Source organism: Centroberyx gerrardi, chromosome 7 (genome assembly GCF_048128805.1).
Source record: "Centroberyx gerrardi isolate f3 chromosome 7, fCenGer3.hap1.cur.20231027, whole genome shotgun sequence".
Lineage (NCBI taxonomy): Eukaryota > Metazoa > Chordata > Actinopteri > Beryciformes > Berycidae > Centroberyx > Centroberyx gerrardi.
Window position 1 is genome coordinate 20,124,844 of NC_136003.1, and position 20,899 is coordinate 20,145,742.

The 20,899-nt window shown below is 43.7% G+C and overlaps 1 protein-coding gene across 3 annotated transcripts in view; it reads right to left on the reverse strand.

Annotated features, from left to right (window-relative positions):
• The window catches only part of LOC139929800 (BAR/IMD domain-containing adapter protein 2-like), a 51,116-nt gene that overhangs the window by 1,962 nt on the left and 28,255 nt on the right, over positions 1-20,899 (reverse strand). Inside the window, exons 4-14 of one of the 3 annotated variants that reach the window (XM_071922840.2) lie at positions 19,825-19,886; positions 18,851-18,922; positions 15,918-16,055; positions 8,793-8,945; positions 6,366-6,614; positions 5,286-5,517; positions 4,768-4,969; positions 4,558-4,626; positions 4,107-4,260; positions 3,800-3,837; positions 248-290 (exon numbers count right to left, since the gene is read on the reverse strand). In XM_071922840.2, the coding sequence (XP_071778941.1) occupies positions 263-290; positions 3,800-3,837; positions 4,107-4,260; positions 4,558-4,626; positions 4,768-4,969; positions 5,286-5,517; positions 6,366-6,614; positions 8,793-8,945; positions 15,918-16,055; positions 18,851-18,922; positions 19,825-19,886 (1,397 nt within the window). In that variant the 3' untranslated portion in view covers positions 248-262. Of the gene's footprint in view, positions 1-247; positions 291-1,835; positions 2,223-3,799; positions 3,838-4,106; positions 4,261-4,557; positions 4,627-4,767; positions 4,970-5,285; positions 5,518-6,365; positions 6,615-8,792; positions 8,946-15,917; positions 16,056-18,850; positions 18,923-19,824; positions 19,887-20,899 lie in introns of those variants that run through there. The other 2 variants (XM_071922839.2, XM_071922838.2) reach the window with 2 other exon arrangements.

Below are 20,899 nucleotides of genomic sequence, written 5' to 3' on the forward strand. Positions count from 1 at the left end.
TGTCTTATCTGGATGATACCGTTATACAAAAACTAAAAATAAAAAAGCTTTTACAACCTAAGGCCTCCTGGACTGACAGAGCCAAATGCTGCCTCATCCATGGAGGCCAAAGGACAGAAAAGACCAGTGATTCCCAGCATCCTACTGCAGCCAGACAGCCAATGACAGCAGAGAGAACCAGACAGTAGGAGAGAGAAAGAGAAAAAGTGATTGGTTGGCTGAACGGCGATGGAGGCTGGTGACTTACGGAGGTCCTGTTCCCTCAGAACCGGGACAATTCTGGACCCAAACTGGAAGGTAAAGAGAACCTTTGGGTTTGAATGGCTCATCTCTCAGTTAGATCATGCATGGGTCACATTTCTTAAAGGAACTGGCACTGCTGGTTAGTCTGGTGTAAGATGAACATACTGTAGGTTGATAGTATTTACTGTAACTGAAATGAGGGATGGAAAACAGAAGTACACACTTCATGCTCAACATGCCATAGCTATATGCTCCTTTTCAAACTGCACACTACGCAAGGGCATTTCTGCTTCTACGTAGGCCTAGTGGACATTTATTGCACATACTATAAGATCAACAGGCAGATATTTTGAAAGTGTCTGCTAAAATGTAACTTCTGTGTGCATTGTTTTCACTATCACCCAAATACAACTCAAACGCAAGCCAGGAGAACACGTATATACAACCAAAAAGAAGGTGGTAAGCAGGCAGGCGGGATACAGACGATCCAAAGTGCGCTCACAATACACATACACTAAACCACCATACACACACACAGACAATGTGCACAATTACACAGAGAGCAGGACGGATGCTATGGGTGTTAACAGGGTTGGGGTCACTCAGAGACTGATGATACTGCATGCTTAGGACACAGCTGTGGCTTGGGATGATTCACATAAAAATGTCAGTTTGGAAAAAAATGAGAAAAAAAAAAACAACTTTTGGCAAAAAAATCAATTCAGAACCATAACTGGGAAAAATGGGAAAATTTCAAATTAAACAAGATTGAAAAAAGTCATATCACTGACAGAACAGATTTCTCGTCAGACCAAACTGTTTATTAATATATAGAGATATGTTTTATTTAGAATACCTTTGTAAAAAGTCACCATACATTCAAGGTCAATTTTTAGTATCACATTTCTGATATCCCTCCACAGCATGCATAAGATAAACACTTCAACTAATCAGTATTTTCTCTTTGTTTCTGGAAATATTTTTGTTTTTACAAGGACAATAACGAGTTTTTCAAAGAAAAGACCAAAAACTACATAGCCACTCAGGGTATACAATCTTAATTAACATTGAGAGCTCCAAAGTTGGTGGTTTTCTTTTAAACTAAACTAATTCACAGCTGTTGAGAATAGTCAACAAAGGTCGAGGAGGGTGCCCACTCCAACTGTAAAACAGCCAAAATTTAGATTCAGGAAAAGACAAAACGGAGGGTTTTTGGAGTAGGGCATCATTTAATTTCAAGTGACCATTCTGATAGTAAAGTCAGCTAGGAAGAGTGAAAAGTTTGTTTTTTTTTCTGCTGGGGGGATGGAAAGTGGTCACAGCCTGTTTCTTTAATTTATATGAAAACATTTTTTTATTGGATACAGTGCAATTTGGTGGACTGAGGGAAACAATTGATAAATATATTCTGTAAGCTCAATTTGATGTAAATTTTGCTTCAGTTGCACATAAAGTATGTGTTTAATAGAAAAAAAGTAGCGAAGTAAGGCAAATATGACACACACCCTCTGGACGGAAAATCAAGTCTAGCACTGACACAAGGAAGCACAGCGCGACCTACAAAATCTCTCAGAACAAGAACATAGTAATCTGCTGCACAGCTTTACTGTGAACAAAGCTTTGAGCGTGTGTGTGTGTGTGTGTGTGTGTGTGTGTGTATGTGTGTGTGGGGGGACTCTGTAATACTGGGCCCACATGTGCTTAAAAAGGCCATTCAGCCAGTGGCTTTAGTACAACGACATTTAAGTCTTTTGGCACTTGTACAGTACATGAAAATGTCCTTTAGTTTGACAAAATGACACAACCATGTACATGCATGAAAGACAAGCAGTAGCAAAGGCAGTCTCTTGAGAGATTAGTCCGTGATGGCGGACTATGATCAGAGATAGAGAATTCAGAGTCCATATCGCTGCATGCCGAGCAGGTAGGCCCCGCTCTGGCTCTCCCTCTCAGCGCAATCCTCCACCCACCAACCGCTACTGTCCACACCGACACCACCAGCAGCAGCACCCAGGACGGACGGAAGGAGGAAAGGAGGGACCCGGGGAGGAAGAGAGGACAGAAAGGAGGGATGAAACTGGCCTCTTCCACTGGAGAAGGGGTGTGTGTGGAGGCAGAGGAGGAGGAGGAGGAGGAGGAGAGGTGGAGATAAGTGGACAGGAGGGAGGCTAAGAGGAGGGGAAAGAGGAAGATGGGGAGGAAGAGGCCCCTGTGCTATCCGGAGCTGTCTGTGTCTGTCTGTATGTCTGTTCTCACACAGTCGAAATCAATTTGCCATCAGGACTGTCACTGTGGAACAAAGAGAGAAGGAAGCTTGCCAGGTCGGACACACTCAGAGAGAAATGGAGAAAGACAAGACAGGCACAAGGAGGCAGGGCTGAGTTTGGTATTAGTGTAGGAGGGGTCAAGGAATCTACGTCTTCCCACCTACAGCTATAAGTCCAAACACACCTGCCATGATCAGGAAGATTGGACTTCCGATTCCCTCATCAACACTCCCTATCCAGATTTGTACGGTGCTGGTTAGATATTATCATTCAAATCAAGCATTTTTAGTCAATTTTTTGCCTTTAGAATGAAAATCTAGAGGTTGCCGTTGATGAGAAAATCAAAGTCATCTCCTTAGCAGGAGGGGTGTAATGTTAGATTAGCCTGTTAGGGTGGATACACCCTGCAGGACAGCGCTGTCTGAAAATACTGACCCAGATAAACACATTCAGAGCAGACAGAGTATGTAAAACGACTTGGCACTGGTGCCCAAAGCCCCAGGCTCACAAGCAGTGATGATCGAGATGAGGTCAGCATGATGTCTACTGTCACAACATGTATTCCACCAAACACCAACACGTGTGCACATACACTACATGCCATTTCTCTCCCTCTCTCACACACACAAACACACGCACGCACACAAATATACAAAGATGTACTCCCTCATTGGACAGAAACAGACACAGCATAATCCCTCACCCTAACCTCAAACAACCCTACGGACTCAGCAAGGACTTGATAGGATTACGGCTAAAATATACTGTCCAAGAACACTCTGAGAGAAAACTAAGATACTGACACTGCTAGACTGCTTTCATTATTTAAAAGAGCTATAAAAAAAAAAGCAAAGCAAGCAAGAGCAAAGAAGAAAGGACAGAGAAGACACAAGAAATAAAAAGACCTATTCACACTGTACAACTATGATGTGGTGGGGATTTAGCACTGCAGCGAACTAAAATCCATTGCTTTACCTTAACTATACTCTTCATAAGTGTGGATGCCTCGTTTCAGAGGCTGTGTGGATCTGTAGTAGGTTTGCCTCAACGTTGAGGAGACGCAGTAGTCTCCGTTTAGCGATTGCCTTGCTGTCTCTTACGTGCTACAGCATGTAATTGGTCAGGTGAAATGCCACTTAGTTAAGGTGACTTATAGGCTCTCGTGTTGTCTACCTATTAAGATAGCTCACTCTCCATTTCCTTTTCAATTTAGACAAACTACTTTATTCAGACGGTGGCACCAGTCATACCAGTCATTACTCAGAAGGCTAGGTAGAAAAAGGACTTACCTTGTGGCAAAGCGACTGTCATAATCCTCAATGGCAGGCTGAAAAGACCAAAAGCACCATTTTTTTAAATTTCTGTTTGAGTGCTCATAGATCTAGGATTCAACTAGGAACCTGTCATACTAAGATATGAACACTAGGTGGCAGCAGGATCTGAGCAAAAGTCTCCTTTTCAGCTACTGCAGGATTACTCATATCCCATTGTGCTATACACGGTGAACCAGGTGGGGGTTATAAATTAACTGAATTAGTGTAGCAAGTGTAGAGATTCCATTATCCGCTGATTCCACCTGTGTCAGATTGTACCTACCTGTGTGGTAAAGCCTGCCATGCTGTAGGGGCGTGGGCGGGTCTGCGCTAGGCTCTGTGCCAGCAGGCGGGCGGTCAGGCCGTAGTCCGGCATGGGCAGGGACATGTCACTCTCCAGCAAGTTCCCTGTGCTGCTGCTCTTCCCGTGGTGCAGACTGGGGAGGGAGGAAAACACGGGTCACAGACTTGGACACAGACTCCTTACTGCTCATTAAAGACCCCGTGAAATGTTGGGGCGGGACAACATCACTGACATTACAGTGAGGGATCATTCAAAAGTGTAAATCAACGGAATATGAGTCAGGGAGAGAAAGGCAGGTGGGGGGCGGGATCGGTCAAAAATCTGTGATGTTTTATTGGTTGGAATTTATATTTACGCCTACGAGTGCAGAATGAGGTCATCATTAAAGACACTCAGTTTTGACACTGTATGTTTGAGGACGGCGACATACTTCACTTTGAGCTTCTCGTTGTCACTTTCGGGCAGCACACGTGTGTAGGAGAACGGGAACCAGCCACGCCTGAAAAAGAAGATCCTGTTAGCCTTATACTCTACATACACTATCGCTCCATGTGGGACAATAAGTAATTAGCTCATAGAATGACACGGGACGGATGCAGGCAAAATAGAATAAATGAATAAATAAATAAGGGGCACTTACATCTTGTTCTTCTCGTTCTCCCCGTAGTGCCAGCCGTCGCGGGCTTCAGGCACTAGCAGGGTGATGACGTCTCCCTCGGAGAAGCTGAGCAGGGTGCTGTTGTCACCCGCAGCATGGGAGAAGATGGCCTGGACGCGGGAGCGCCCATTCCTCTCCAGTCCTGCTGCCATGGAACTGGACCGGGGCAGGGTCCGTGTCTCTCCTGAGGGGTTTGCAGAGACAACAGTCAGTGCCGTAAAAAAAGTACCATCGTCACGAATGCTGTGTGTGTGAGACTACATAAACATAACATTTATGTCTCATTAAGTAAAGTCAGTAGTCGGGGAGATGTTCTAAATTTAGCTTTAATTCTTAAAGGTGCTGCACGTAGCATTTTAAACATCAGTATATCATTGTCAGATGAACTGTGATATCTTGGTATAATTACTAAATAAATGAGACCATCATCAAGACGATTTTTTTTCCTGAGTGCCACTGCTACATACACATAAAATCCTGGCGGTGCTCGGATGCCTTACCCACGGGGTTCTTATTCTTGGCGGGGGCAGGCCGGCGGACAGGCAGGGTGTTGGAGTAGACCTCGCTGACCTGTCTCTGGGGCTGGGCCTGGGTCTGGGCCTGGGCCTGGGTCTGAGGAGACGAGGGCCTGACCTGGGACACGGACACACCCCCTCCATCCGTCCAGTACTCCTCCCCGTGGACGCCTGTCGTTCCGTTGACCATGGACATGCCATCTGGTCCCATCAGCCTCTGGAAGACACAAGAGGACTCAAGAATAAATATGCAAACTTAGGCAATCCCATCCCGTAGAATATTAGCAATGGCTTCATGATGTATGAAGAAAAAAACGGAGGTAATGGTGTGTTGTTGTTAATATTAGTATCATCTGATAAATGCAGATATACTGTATCTCTCTCTCTCTCTCTCTCAATAAAAATATAAATTCTGACTTGAGAGCTGACTTTGGGGAAATTACTTTCAGGGAGAGTTCATCTTCTAAGTCTCGACTGTAAGCTGCTGCCCAGCATGAAATGCAGCTCATTAATTTAAGTGTCATCTTTAAAGCGAGGATAGAGAGATGTTTGTTTGATTTGCCTCTCTACAGAGGGCCAAAGGTATATGAGCTGACAGTAAGATAGGTTCATTAGCTCCTTCACAGCGGTACCACTGATGAAAATGTAGTGAAGTAATTCCAATAAACTAATCCCAGTTCTCTTCAGAGAGAGAAGAGGAAGAATTTCAGAATTAAACACTATGATGCTTATGTCTGTGTGGCGTCATATCCCAGACTTCAACTACAGTACATCAAAACTAAAACTCAAGTCTTTGTTCAGGCTCCAAATTAGTTTCCACTCAGCTGATAGTCTTCCCCTGGTCCATATAAAAGATATTTTGAAAAGATATAGAAAATAAGTAAAAAGAAGACAACTAAAAGAGAAAAACATTACCAAAATAAAATTACACAAAACAAACAAAAATAACTCTTTAGAACAAAACAAATGTCTACCATTGGATCTACTTATTCCTACCATTTATTAATGTCTACCAAGGAATTTCAAGACTCCAACCAGCCCGTCTTCCATTACCCCACCACTCACCGCCTGGTGTCCCAGGCCACTGCCCATGAAGACAGCCAGCTCTGGGGGCACGGGGAGAGGCTGGGCCCCCGGGATGGGGTCCGAGATGACCAGGTTGGATTTGGAGGTGTGCAGGGGGCTGGTGCCCCCGAGGGTGCTCCCTAGAGATCCCATCTGCTGGGCCAGCAGCATGGCCCTCTCTGGCAGCTTGTTGGGGTCCGAGCAGGCCTGCTGCCACACTGGGATCTTTTGGGTCAGCAGGTCCTTACCCTGGAAGGAAGGGAGGGAGGAAGGAAAGAATTGAATTTTAAAAAGCTAATTTATTGACCTCTTCGTCTTACAAACCTGTTCAGAAACCAGTGCATGAGTCAGGGTAAGCAGAATTTAGATTGCGCTACCTCCACCCAAAAGCAGAAAAAAAAAAAACACAACCAAAAGCAAGAAAAAGGCCATACATTCAAAAAGGAAAGAAAGAAAGAAAGAACAGATGGGAGAGATGGGAGGAAGGAAGGAGGTAAAACACACACACACACACATACACACACACACAAAGAGAGGTGGGGGAGCCTTCAGTCAAGATATTTCACAACAGTAGTAACCCTAACCTATAATAAGGAAATATCATCATAAATTAGACTTCTAAAACAAACACATCCACAGCATTTTCTACAGTATTTTGGTATCTCAATTACTGATGTAAGTGCAACATGACAAGAACATCTAAAATGCTCAGCTATTCCCTTGAAGCCTTTTCTCTGATAAATCTTCCATCTCCTCCCTGTTCTCTCAGCTCCATTCAGTCCACAGAGCTTTTCCCTGACTGTGTGCTCTTGACCCCTGCACTGCACCTTGTGCAGCTGTGTGATGTGTTGAGTGGGCGAGTCGGAGGGACAGACTACAGTACGGACCGGCCGCCCACTGCAGCCACTCACAGCCTCTGGACACAGTCGTTCCCTCTACCACCATAGCTGTAGAGCTTAATGGACGTGGACATAAAAGCACACGTATGTATGTGTGCACACTGCACGCACATACACACAGGGTATCGCTGTTTCTCTCTGCCTCTCTTTCTCTCCATATATATACAGTATATTATCGCACACACACACACACATATACTCACACACTACACACAGAGGAACACACACAATCTATGGGAGAGGGTTCTTCAGTTTACTCAAGGTGAACTCTTCCCACGCACACCCCCAAACTGATTAAGGACTGGACTCCATGCTGAAACACACATATGCACACACCACACACACACACACACACACACACACACACACACACACACACCATCCTCCCCCAGCCACATCTTCAGGCTTGCAGTGCTCTCCCACCAGTAATCACTAGAGACTGATGTACTCCATTACCCAAGAATATACTATCAGAAAAGCATTCATACATAAACGTAACACACACACACACACACACACACACACACACACCAACAAGCATATCTTAGAGGCGAAAACAAATCATCATCACATTTGATTTAAAGGAAAAAATCCAGTGTTTTTTATATTTTTTAATTATTGTTTAGTTCCATCATCACATCTTTTTTTTTTTTTTTTTTTTTACCCATTCACCAGTTCCCGCTGCATTTTGATGACATGACGGAGGGGAATATCTGTTTTAACTTATTTGCTTTTCATGTCAAAGATCAGCAGCAATATGAAAATAACAAGGAAGTATTGTCAAATTCGAGCGAGCCAGTTCTCTACAGAAAAGGATGGCGAGACACTCGAAGGTGCGATGATGGATTACAGCTCCAGATATGCCTGTCAGCAGGGCATTGTCTAGAGACTTGATGAATTTTTAAAATGAACAGGCCCCTGTGAGCGGTCAAAGTTAATGCGACTTTGAATTATATATCTCCCAATATGCTCTATGCACTGAGCAATGGTCTAGGTGAGTTTGAAATGAGACAAAGATGACAGACGGGCAAAATAGTCAACTCTGCTACTTTTCTTGAACTGTGAACATTTGGCCAGCCTCAGCACAACTGTCCAAAGAGGATGAATAAAGTTTTAAAAAAACTAACTATCCATAACTTCTTCAAATATCCCTCTTTGAACATAACATATGCAAATGTGTTTATGATGCCAAGACCAAAGACAAAACAGACTCAAGGTAAATTCCATTACTAACTAAGGTACTACTGCAAAGAAGTACTTGATAGTGAAACAACAAATCATTAAGGAAATGCTAATACTGAGCATGAAGTGGTATCTGTGGGGTTGCCTTTACTGCAGTGACAAAGTGATCTGAACAGTCTCCTCCTGCTTGATTACTGGTTTTAACCATTACTTCCTCTGACAAAGCTCGGCAGCCCACAGTAAATATCTCCCTCTAACTGTGCTCACGTCTCTCTTCTTTGTTTTGAGAGAGCATGTCTCATTGTTTCACCCATCTTCTCGGTGGCGAGGTCTCTCTCAGCCTTACCTTCCCATGGTAGGCGCTGTTGTTCTTGGCCACGGCACACTGGCGGTCCACCAGGAAGCAGTACCTGCGGCGCTCCTCGGACAAGGCTGTCTTGTATCCCTCAGCGATGAAGGTGTCCAGTTCACTCTGCTTACTGCTGATGGTCTCCACAAACTGCAGGGGAAACACATGGTGACAGGCGGACATGAGTAGAAGTCACTATTAGGCCCATTCCCAATAAACACATTATCTCACAACTTGGATAAAATAATCCTAAGTCAACTGTAAATGAAACTGAAAATGTGTGCGTGTGTGCAAAATAATAAATGTTAGAGACACTAGATGTTACTGTTGAGTCAGAGAAAGGTTCTTTTATTGGTGGGCTACACTTTTCTTTATAGACTAGAAGATGCCTCTCTGACCAAGGTGTCTCATTCCATAGCTAGGGAACAAATGCCAGTGAAAAGGGAAAAGGAAAGGGGCCAAGCAGCAAGCTAGCACCAAAGCTCTTTTTCCAATAACACCCCGCTTCACATTCATACAGTTACACACATTCACACCTGGGAGCTGCCCAGCACAGCCGCAGTGTGCTGCTGATCATCGCACGGCTCCACTGGAACAATTAGGGGTTACGTGCACCTTGGCAGTAATTATTGAGGAAGAAGACAGTCTTACTCCATAACTTTCCCTGTGCAGAGTTTCCCAGCCGAGTAACACCAAGGCGAGGCAATTATGACTGAAGACCCCGCAGTGTGGAGGAGGAACTGCTCACAAACTCCCTGCTAAACTAATCCGTTTTACATCTGGATGTGGACAAAAAAAACACTAAGGACTGACTAGCACCTCTTTTCCAGAGATGGAAACTAATTAGCATCGCATTTGATTTAAAGGATTTATTTATTTATTTATTTTAATCATTGTTTAGGACCATCATCACATCTCTTTTTTTTTCCTTTTTTTATATTACCCATAGTTCCCATTGCATACCTTTGATGACATGATGTAGGGGAATATCCCTTTTAACTCAAAAGGTTATTTGCTCACAAATCACCTCTTGAACTGGGAAATGTCAGTGCTTACTGAGTTCACTGACAATACTTACAAATACACACACACAAAAATGGTCAGTAACAGTGGTGAAAAGCTACAGGGAGTCTGTTATTTTGAAGAGGAAATGACATTTAGGTGTGTTTGTGTGTGTGTGTGTGTGTGTGTGTATGTGTGTGTGCATACTCATCCCATGCAGCATAATTAATGAGAATGCAGCTGATTTGCACGTTAGTGGTGCTTGATGTCTGTTGAAACTTTTTTTTTTAAGTCCAGCTTCTCATGTCTTAAACACTTAAACATCTTCAGATAGGATTGACCTGGAATGGAGGTGTTATATTTACTTGCAATGATTATTACACTGAATCTTGTTATGGGGGTATATTGTTCCCATACAACCTGAATCCAATACACATACATTTATTTTGGTATTACAATAGAGCTGGCCTGTCATGAGTAATCACCAAATACGCTCTGTTCTGACGGCTAATGTTGATAAAGACTGAGACTGAAAGATCCTGCTATATTAGGAAATGGTGAAGATAAACATTTGAGTTTATAGATGGATTTGTCATTTTTTCTGTCATTTCAGTATCTTGGATGAGGGGGAAAATGGACATGGCCATGTTGTTTATTTCTTTGTGTCATGGTATAATAAATTCTTCCTTGAGTTGAGTGCTCTCAAATCATGGCAGCAGATTTTAGAAGGTCACATTCTGTTGCCAAAAACCAACTGTAATGGGAGAGCGATCTTAAGAGACTCCAGTAAAGTTTGTAAACTTCCTAGTTCCTCTCTGCAGCCTACTGTAAATACCCGTCAAAGTCTATAGGTGTCACCAGATAGAGCAGATGCATTTCATTTAGTAACCAGCAGAGCACACCATTTCCCCACTGCCGACAGCCACATCTCCTGAGCGGCTAAATGATACTGAACACAAACATTTTGAGGAACGGTCTTTTGCCTTAATGTACTGAGCGCTGGAAGAAATCCACCTACACCATTAGACAAATCCTCTGAGCCAAGTTGTCAAAGCAAGCGAGGGAAAGATGAAAGGATGACGAACGCATTTTTCTCCCGAGAGCGGCATGACCTTGTTCCGTTCTTTCTGTACAACTTAAGCTCAAATGAAGCACTTTCAAACTGCCTCAATTAGTTCCTTTAGTTCTTTCCAGGCACAGCGTTCAGTTAGGGGCCGGAGCCTCGCTTCAACAAGGTGCGTTGCGAAGGGAGGAACATTTCAATGAGCAAAGCAATGCTAGATGTGACACTGGAGCTAAGTTGAGATTTCTATTTTTCCCCCTCCTGTCTTTCTCTCTCCTATGAAAAAGTTAAAGATAGAGATTTTGTTTTGGTATGAGTCATACTCCATACTGCAGAGAGAGAAAAGAGAAAGGGGGGAGAGGGAGGGAGAAATATGCCACAGCGAGCAAACGCTTTGCAGACCAATACACTCACACCGCTGGACACTGCAGCCAATACCGTTGAGAATGGGTCCTCGATCACATCAAAGAAGCCACATAACATCCAATTAAAAGATCGCCACCAACCTGGCTGCCCTCTCTCTCTCTTTCCCTCTCTCTCTCTCTCTCTCTTTTGGAGTGACCCTGGCGTTTGCTCCAGCCTGTGACTCACTGTCTGTCGACCTCTCTAAGACTTCTAAGCGGAGCTAATAGGAGCTGCTCAACCAGTCTGTCCTCTCCTCTTGTCAAATCCGCACGGCCCAATTCTCACACCATTCAAAAGGTCACCAACGTAACCTAAGACAATTGAGGTTGTGGGAAAAGCCCAGGCGGTCACCAGCCACTATTATATCAGAACTACCTCGGGTTACATCATAGCTAGAGTGACACTGAAAAGGGAAACTCGTTTTGCCGGCAGGTTTATGAATAAATAAATGGAAACCTTCTACACATCTATACAGTTTTCAGTCAGCTGCTGCTGCCAGCGCACAACTGAGGAAGACGAGAGCAGAAATATTAGGTGCGCTGACTCTACAGTAAACACGGACTTTAACTGATCAGCAGTACCGCGTCTCCGCGCGTGCTTCCGCCTATGCTGATGTATTTGGGACAACATCCCACTACACCGGTAGTGTAATATCATAACCATTGACTGTGTGAAGTTCTGCTCGCTGCTGCACTGTACACTAATAGAGTTTCGGGTAATTAAAAGTGCCGGCGAAGGGAAGGAGGGATTCGCGCTCTTCAGAAGGCGAAGCGGAGGACTCACAATAACAAAGCTGTTTATATTCCTTTTCATTCCTGTGGGGATTCAACAGCGTTTCCCCGCACAGTCGAGGAGAGCTGCTGAGGTCTGCTCTTCTGTTCCTTCATCATCAGCACTCTTTGAATACAGAAAAATGGATCATAATGCTCCGGGGCACGGCAGTGGAGCACCTACACTACCTGCTGCAATCTGCTGTGGGATACGACATCAGCTACAAACACAACTCCGCGTGTGCGTGTGTATGTGTGTGTTTATCTATGCATCTCTACTGCATCCACACATCAACAATGAGTTCATCAACATCTCCATGAGCGCCGTTGCTTTTCTCAAATTTCACACAATTGCATCAAACTGAATAAAACTCGCGCTCATCAAAAACCTCATGACATTTATTCTGAACCCTGAACCAGATCTTTGATGAAGGCTCCCTGTACTTCTTCTCTCTCTCTCAGTCTGGGCCGTCATTATCTGGCTGTGCGGCGCTAGGGAGTTTATCTAGATGAAACCCTTTCCTACGGTACCTTTGTCCACTCCACTGAACTACATAATGAGCTAATTAGCATTTTGGCAGGGGCTTTGCCCATTGATGAGATCACACACTGAGTGTCTGAAGGCAAGGGAGGACAGGGAGGAGAGGAAAGAGAGAGAGAGAAACAGAGAGAGAGAGAGAGAAGAGGGAGAGACAACAGGGAAAAGAGTGTGTGAGAGAGAGAGAGAGAGAGGAGGTGACAGAGAGGAAGACAGAGACGGAGAGCGAGAGAGACGGCGATGAAATGAAGGGAATGCAGCCGCCATCTGTGTCCACTGCCAGACTGCGTTCAGACATCCTTTACTTTTTAATGAAAAGAGAGAGAAGATAACAAAGAAAACCTAGTGGCTCTCATCTACCAACATAACAGTGATGCTGGCGACGGAGGGAGGAGGGATAAGCGTTGGACTTGTCCAGAAGCAAAATCTTAACAGGTTTTACAAGTATTTCCTCAACTACCTCCCAATATGCACGAGCACCCATAAAATACACATATGGGTTACTTGCTGCCTTATTCCTACATGTGTAGCCCGTCACTATCTAAGCCTCATGGTTCGTCACCATCTAAGCCCATCTAGGTTGGTGGTTGTCGGTATGAAGCGCGGGTCTTGTGGGAGTGCAGGGCTCTCTCCCTCTCTCGGTGCCGTCCTCCCCAGGGGTCTCCAGCACAAATGAGTTGACTTTTCTCTCACACGCCCACAGCCGCGATATGATCAGTGAAAGTGAGCAGGCTGAAAATGAGAAAGGGAGATTGCTTTTTCGTTTTCCCCGCTAACATACCGTGCGTTATACGAGTCCAGGGCCTGATGAGCCGGTCTCTCTCTGTGCAGATGGGCCCAACTGATCAGTCATACAGGCTCAGAGTTACAGTGCAGGGTAAAACACCCCCATACACCCCGCCCCCTCCCCCCTCCCCGGCAAATAAACTGTGTAATATGATCCGTACAATATGATCCGTGCAATATGATCCGTGCAATATGGACAATGTGTTACTGATCTGGTATCTGACTGTTTACATGATACTGAGTTTACCAAGTTTTGAACTACTCTGCTCTTAGGTTTTTAAATTGACAATACACTTTTCCCACTGTGTTTTTGCACTCAGTTTTTATTTATTTAATTTAATTTACTTGTTTATTATTGTTTAGTTTGTTATGCATCAAACTCAGGGAGCTGCGAACGCATTTTCGTTCTCCTTATACAATGACAGTAAAAAGGAAATCTTGAAGTCTTTATGTCTTTTGCACATAAACTCCTACTCATTTGCAATTGAGGATTCCTGCATTCCTGCTTTTTGATGTTCCTCATCAAGTCTATGGTTAATGTCACATACTTGAAATCTAAGAGAGGTCTGATTATCCAACACATGAAGCGGTCTGCAGACAGACGGGTACATGCAGCAACACGCCACCCTCATCTGTTCTTCTCTTCTCCCGAGGAAAGAGACTCACTCAAACACCCCAAAGCCCTGCTCCATGCAAAACTGAGACTGCTGCACACACTACTGACTGAGACGCAGGAAGATGACACTTCAAACAGCATCTCCCCGTGGCACCCGTGACACAGTGGAACAAACACAATATGACACAGGGGTCAGATCAATCTAACACTGCCACACCATCCCAGACAAGAAAGCAAAGAGGAATGTGTGTGTGTGTGTGTGTGTGTGTGCGTGTGTGTGTGTGTGTGTAAAATCAGAGCCCTGGTGCTTTTTTTTCTACAGCTTGTGGCAGCGGGATAAGGGCCAGGTTTTCACGCCCAGTGAACTCTACAAAACTCTGAATCCCTGAGCGGCAGTAGGAACATGTTCCCGGTCCAGCTATCGATCTTCTACAACGATTCTGTCACGGCCGGCCACACCTCACAGCAAGATCAACACCGGCTCAGTAATTACCGTACAAGCCTTGACCTGTTAGCTTAAGTGATCTTTTTGCCTCCAGGCCTTCGGGCATCCAGACTTCTGGCCTCCCATCCATCCCAGCCCGGGAACAGCAGTCGCAGCCGGGCCAGAGACGACACCTGGCCACGTTTTCTGTCTCATTTTTCTTGTATCTTTGACAGTAACATAGACTCCAAAACGAGACAAATAAATGTCTTGAGAACAATGCCATAGTGGAAACTGGGCCTCCAAACAGCAGGAGGTTAACACTGAGATAGTGTGACTTTTTGCAGGCATGTGTGTGTGTGTCTTCGTGCATGCTGTATGTGTGTGTGTGTGTATTTAAGCTTGGCAAGGAGGTACAGCTCATATCCAAGCCTCCATTATTTGCCTTCCCACTCAGAGCACATCGTCGCCACTGTGTCCACCCCCATTCTTGCTGTTTTGTGCATTCAATCTACTTTATGAAGAATAAGCTCATTATTCCGCAGCAAGACTCATAACTCTCCAATCCAATAGTTACCCACATGCATAAATGGTTCTATTAAAACTGAGTGCAGCAGTGATTCTCACCGGCTTATGAGCGTATACATTTTCTCCATGTTGTTTTGGTGATTTTGTCTTTTTTATTTTTGTCTCGTTTTGATTCAGATTGTGCGTTCTTCTGTTGCTCTGTACAGCATTTAATAAACTTGTTCTGTTTAATAAATGTATAATGGTAGGCAATGCTCAAACGAGGGCTTTTAAGTGGCATTTACAACCATTTGGTGTGCTTTTCATTTCTGGGTCTTGCCAAAGTGTGCCACAGCTCTGGAATAGCTGAGAACCACTGAGAGATTCACTGTCAATTTCAGAGACATTCAGCAGATTGAACTGACTATCATGAGAGAAAATTGCTGTTAATTTCCAGGAAGCAAACACTCAAAACACTGAGAAGCCGTTCTGCTGACCCCACGTCCCTCTGTAGCGTCCTTCACTATGGCAGAGCCATACAGAATATTTATTTCCATTACACACAGAATAATGAATCTGTCCGAATGAACTCCTCCCGAAAGAAGATTCCAAATTAACTGAGAGCTACATAATGTGATCTGAAACGGTGTGTGTTACATGCACCCGAGCATGTAGTCAGAATAAATGTTGAGAAGAATGCTTTAGACTTTACTCCTCCACTTATTCCAAGTGGACGAATATGTGCAGAAAGAATATTGTGAATTGTCAAAGAAAGTAGTCTGTTGAAGCATTTACATGGCTTTTAGCAGCTACCATTGAACATCTGAATGGATTATTCAAGTTTTATACCACCGCCTTTCATACAGAACAAAATTTCATTCTAAACGGACTACTTAATTCCTTTATTTTCGGTGGTTATGTGAAGCATTTTTATTCTGCCTGTTCTGGTGTTCTGATTACTGAGGGAGTATTAGGCTCTGTGTCAAAAACCCAGGCAGCAACCCGGCTCACCTGCATCTCCTTCTCTCCGTACTTGGAGGGGTTCTTGCTGCCCTGGCTCTTCCTGCGCAGTTTCTTCAGCTCGGCCTGGCACTTCTCCAGACTCTCCCCTTTGCTCTTGTGTTCCATCTGGTATTTCTTCAGTGCAGCCTGTGTGGGGCGATAGAAAACGCACAGAGAAAAAAAAATGACACCTCTCATAGAACCACAAAGTAACCCCCCCCCCCCCCCCCCCCCCCCCCGCCCCCCCTCCAAGAGAAAGAGGCAGAGAGGTAGAAGAAGTCTCACCCAGTTCGAATTTCCGGAAGCCACAAATATCATCTCGAAATGCAGTGGACCAGTTCGCTCTCAATGCATTTGCAAAAAGTTGCGACATACGGCCTTCTGTTGCAGATATCTTCCGTTAAAAACATATGTGGTTTACTTTAACCAAATTAGACACCATACGGAAGTATTATTAACATCCAGTGTGATGATTGTTTCAGGGCTGTACCAGCTCAGTTACTATGGTAACAGCGTTTGGTGTGACAATGCTAATGCCATCTCTGTGTGAGGCAAAATTGATGGAGGAGAGCACATGCACTCACATTTTTGCAGGCGGTAAGATAGGGCAATTTTTAACTGCTGAGTGATTTATCAACTTAAACATAGATGATCTTTGGCTAGAAGGGAGCAGAGGTGGAGCCATTGATGTCACTGGAGAACTAAGGGTATGGCACAGGTTTGAGCCGGACTGGATATCTCAGAGCACCCATCCCAATTTCGATGAACAATGTTAAATTCCCTCAATCATTGACCGACGAAGGTTTAAATGTCACTTTTATCTACTGTCGATTAATTGGTCAATGTTTTTCCACACAAAATGGGTGAAACATGCCACTGCATATGTGTTGTCCTTGTAACCCAATAACAGTAAATGACTCATCCTCTCATTTCCTCCTCATCCTTGCGTTAAGGCAGTGGCACCAATATGGGCCGCTGTGCTATTCATATCTGCAATTTAATTCCCAGAGACTGAGAATCCCCAGTGGGAAAGCCCCAGCACATAGATTCTAGTGATGGTGAGAGAAGACACAATGAAGTCTTGTGAAAAGTTTGGCTTTAGTTTGCAGGGTCACATTAGGCAAAAACATCTAATATCCTTAGCATCAATCTCATTGAGTTGGTATGTTCCCCCTAATTAACACACCAAAAGCCTGTGGACGTTTTTGCCAGTTCCCATATCCACAGCTCTCAATCACAGGCTACTGTTGAAGACATATCATTAGTGTGATTAATTGGGATTTGAAACAGTGTGGACCTTAGATGAACTTTGGTACACTTGGGAGAATGTGACCTTTGCCTCTAAATGGTGATCTACTGTATGAGAAATGGTCCTCTTCATTGGTAATCTATGTGCAGTTTGGCCATTTCAGCCACTTTGCATTTCAGGAGTGTGCCCAAGTCCTGACATCTGTGAATGATTGAGGAGTGTTGTAAAACTCTGGGTAGGCCATCATTTGTCAGGCAGACTGGGGAGATGAGAGAAGGAGAGAAAGACTGGGGAGATGAGAGAAAGAGAGAAAGAAAGAGAGAGAACAGAGGCAGATGCACCGTTGGGAGCAGCGCACATTTCTGTCTTGGAAAACGACAAGCTTCTCTTTGTGTCTTTTTGTACTGATTCACAATGCACATGATTAATTCTCAAACTGTGAAGCAAAATGATTGCTATTATCGCTGCTGCGATTCTGTAGAAAATTCATTAAAAGTAATGGATGTTAATACCGCAGGGATAAGACGGGATAGAAACGTCTGAAATGGTCGACAGGCGTCTGAAACTAATGTTGCGGGTAACAGGCTTGTTTAACAAAATATGCAAATAAATTGGGGAAGGATGAAACTTTTCCTGATCTTTGATCAACTTGAGACAGCAAATACAAATTTGGCAGCCATGGGCATTCTGCAATCCTGATTTCATAACAGTTCCCAGAACATTGTCTATAGCATGTGGAAGTGCAGCAAATACTACAGGCCTTCTATTTGTGAAAAAAAGACAGTAAATCCAAGTCTGATGGTCATGAAAAGAGAATGTGTACAGAATCAAGATATTTGAAGGTAAACTAGAACCTGCATCTCCATCTATGTGCCACTGAGGCCCAAGAGTCTGCAGGTTTTTATTCAAACTAAACATGACACCAACTGATTTCACTAATTAGTCCCCCCCTCTTTGCTTGGACCTGTACTTATTAGTGAAACCAGGGTGGTGTGGTGTTTAGTTAGAATGAAAATCGCTGGAGAACGCTGCACTAGAAGACCAGAAGGAGATGATTCTGCGTGAACCTCAAACTCAAATCACATGCATAATGGGCCAGGATCCTGGGTGACTTATAAATACTCCTTTGTCCATTTAACTCAAAGCGATTCTGTATGTGTGTGTGTGTGTGTCAGTAAAACCGAAACAGCTCCTAATGTGGTCTTTCCAACCGTACAATACAATAATGGCAACACGATCCCATCCCCCAAACCAACGCACAGCAGTGCTGCTCCACACTGAGGCTGCTTCCCACTCATTCTAAAGATATCACACATAGACCAGCTCCACAGCGCTTACACACACTCACACACGCACACGCACGCACACACACGCTCACTCACACACACACTCCAGGAACGGTTTTGTTATAATCATCCTGGTTTTGTTATAATCATTCTGCCTTTGATGGGTGAGTACACATGAAAATATAAATCAAAGTGATGTAATTTCAAAGCGTTTCTTTTCATCCTTTAATTGTTTCAGAGCATGAAGTATTTAGGACACAGGTTCACTTCCATCACCATGTTAGTCAAATTCAACCTCAACAGACTTAATGTAACTTAGCCCATTACAATTATTTAAATTGTGCAATAAGCTTATTGGATGGGGGCTTTCCTGAGGCTTTGTGAGAGTGAGCCAATCAGATACTCACAGTTAGATAACGAGCATCCAGCTCCACCTTCTTCTCCAGCTCAGAAAGCAGCTCGTTGTGAAAGGATTTCAACTGGGGAGAAAAACAACAACAAAACAACAACAAAAAACACTTAATCAACATGCTATAGGTAGTTAGGTCAACTGCAAAATACAGCAGGGAACTCTTTCACATCAAGTTGTATGAAACAGAACAATAACCCATTAAAATAGATGTATATATTCACCCACATTTAGCAGAGCTGAATCGATGTGTCATCAACATGGCCCTGGCCTGTGAAGCCTGTCTCAGCTTTCAGTTCACTGTCATTGTTACTGATTCAGCGCTATCTGACACAATATTGAGCCATTAGATTGTGAAACGACCTGCCTGCGGCACTGGCTATCAAAATCAGTATCATCTTTTAAATCTCTGCTCCGCTAACATTTTCATCATGTTAGCGGAGCATCATCATTTCTACAGACTTAGTTTTATGTAATGACTTACATAAATCGGAATTTGTCTTTTATTGTCTGTCTTATTGTTTGTCTTTTATCATTTTTATTTCCTTGTTTTATTTCATTTATTCTATATTGTTGCTGTTGGGAGAAAATCTCTCATCTCGACTTTCCAGGAACTTGATAACAATGCACTTTTGGCATCGTCTGATGGGTTTTGAAAGGGTTTCATAAGCCCAAGAGGTCAGATAATTTACTCAACCCATAGGGGATCATGTAAACCTTCAATTGAAATGAAAAAAAAAAAAAAAAGAACATCAACAAAATCGTAGTTACAAGGTTTTCCCACGACAACAGCGACATGTTGTGCTATTTTATTCTAGTTTTACATGAAGCACAGTACAGTTTATTATTAGCCTACTATTATGATTATATTGCATTATAAGACTTGTACCCAGAGTGTCTTGCACTAGAATGCTATAGTATTCTGACTGTAAAACTGCAAAGCTTTGAACACTTCGAGTTGAGAATACCAACCATCTCCTCTAGCTGCACTTGGATCTGTCTGTGGACTTCAGCCATCTGGAACAGCACATCCCCTGCACAGAGAGAGAGAGAGAGAGAGAGAGAGAGAGAGAGAGAGAGAGAGAGAGAGAGAGAGAGAGAGAGAGAGAGAGAGAGAGAGAGAGAGAGAGAGAGGGAGAGAAGACATCAGCAACAATGAACAACACAACACATCCCTAGAGCAGAAAAAGAGAGATGGGAAAGACAGCAAGACAAAAAACTAGAAAGAAAGACAGAAGAAAAGCAAAGACAGAAAGAGAGAAAGAGGAAGGAAGAGAGACAAACAAATAAGGACAGACAGAAAGAACAGGAAAAAGAGAGAGAGAAAGAGACAGCGAGAGCGAGAGCCTGAGAGAGAGAGAGAGAGCGAGAGAGAGAGAGAGAGAGAGAGAGAGAGAGAGAGAGAGAGAGAGAGAGAGAGAGAGAGAGAGAGAGAGAGAGAGAGAGCGAGAGAGAGAGACCCAGCGTGCAGAGCCCATGCAGCAACACAAGACACACAAACATATAGGACAAGTGATCGGTAACTAGGACAGTGGAGAACATGATGGAGAACTTTGTTCTTGGTACATCGGGAAACATAGAAAGCAGATAAATTATAAAACAATAACAAGTAATGACAAGTAAGAACAAAAAAAGGAAAAGTAAATGAGGTAAAAATTATAGAAAACAAGCCGAGGGAGACAAAGTGCTTCAAATAGGCATACAATCCAAGTGATTGCTAGGGAAATTAAATTCAGACCCTTCAAGCTTGTAAGCGCTGATGTGTTGTGGAGATCAAACATATACCCTTTCTTTCTTTGATTAGTCTCAACATCAGGCATTGTGATTTCTAGAGCTAAATATCAAAGAAAGTGTCAAGTCTCCACACACAAAGGAGAAGAAAAGGAGATAACCAAAAGGGAGGAGATAAGGAGGGTCATGCAGCTAGTGAGCGTGTGTCATTGTCATATACCTACATGCTGCCTCTTCTGAATATGCAGTGCATTGTCAAGAAAAGGAACACAAAGAACTAGATTGAGCGAAGGGACACATACATAAAGAGAGACCT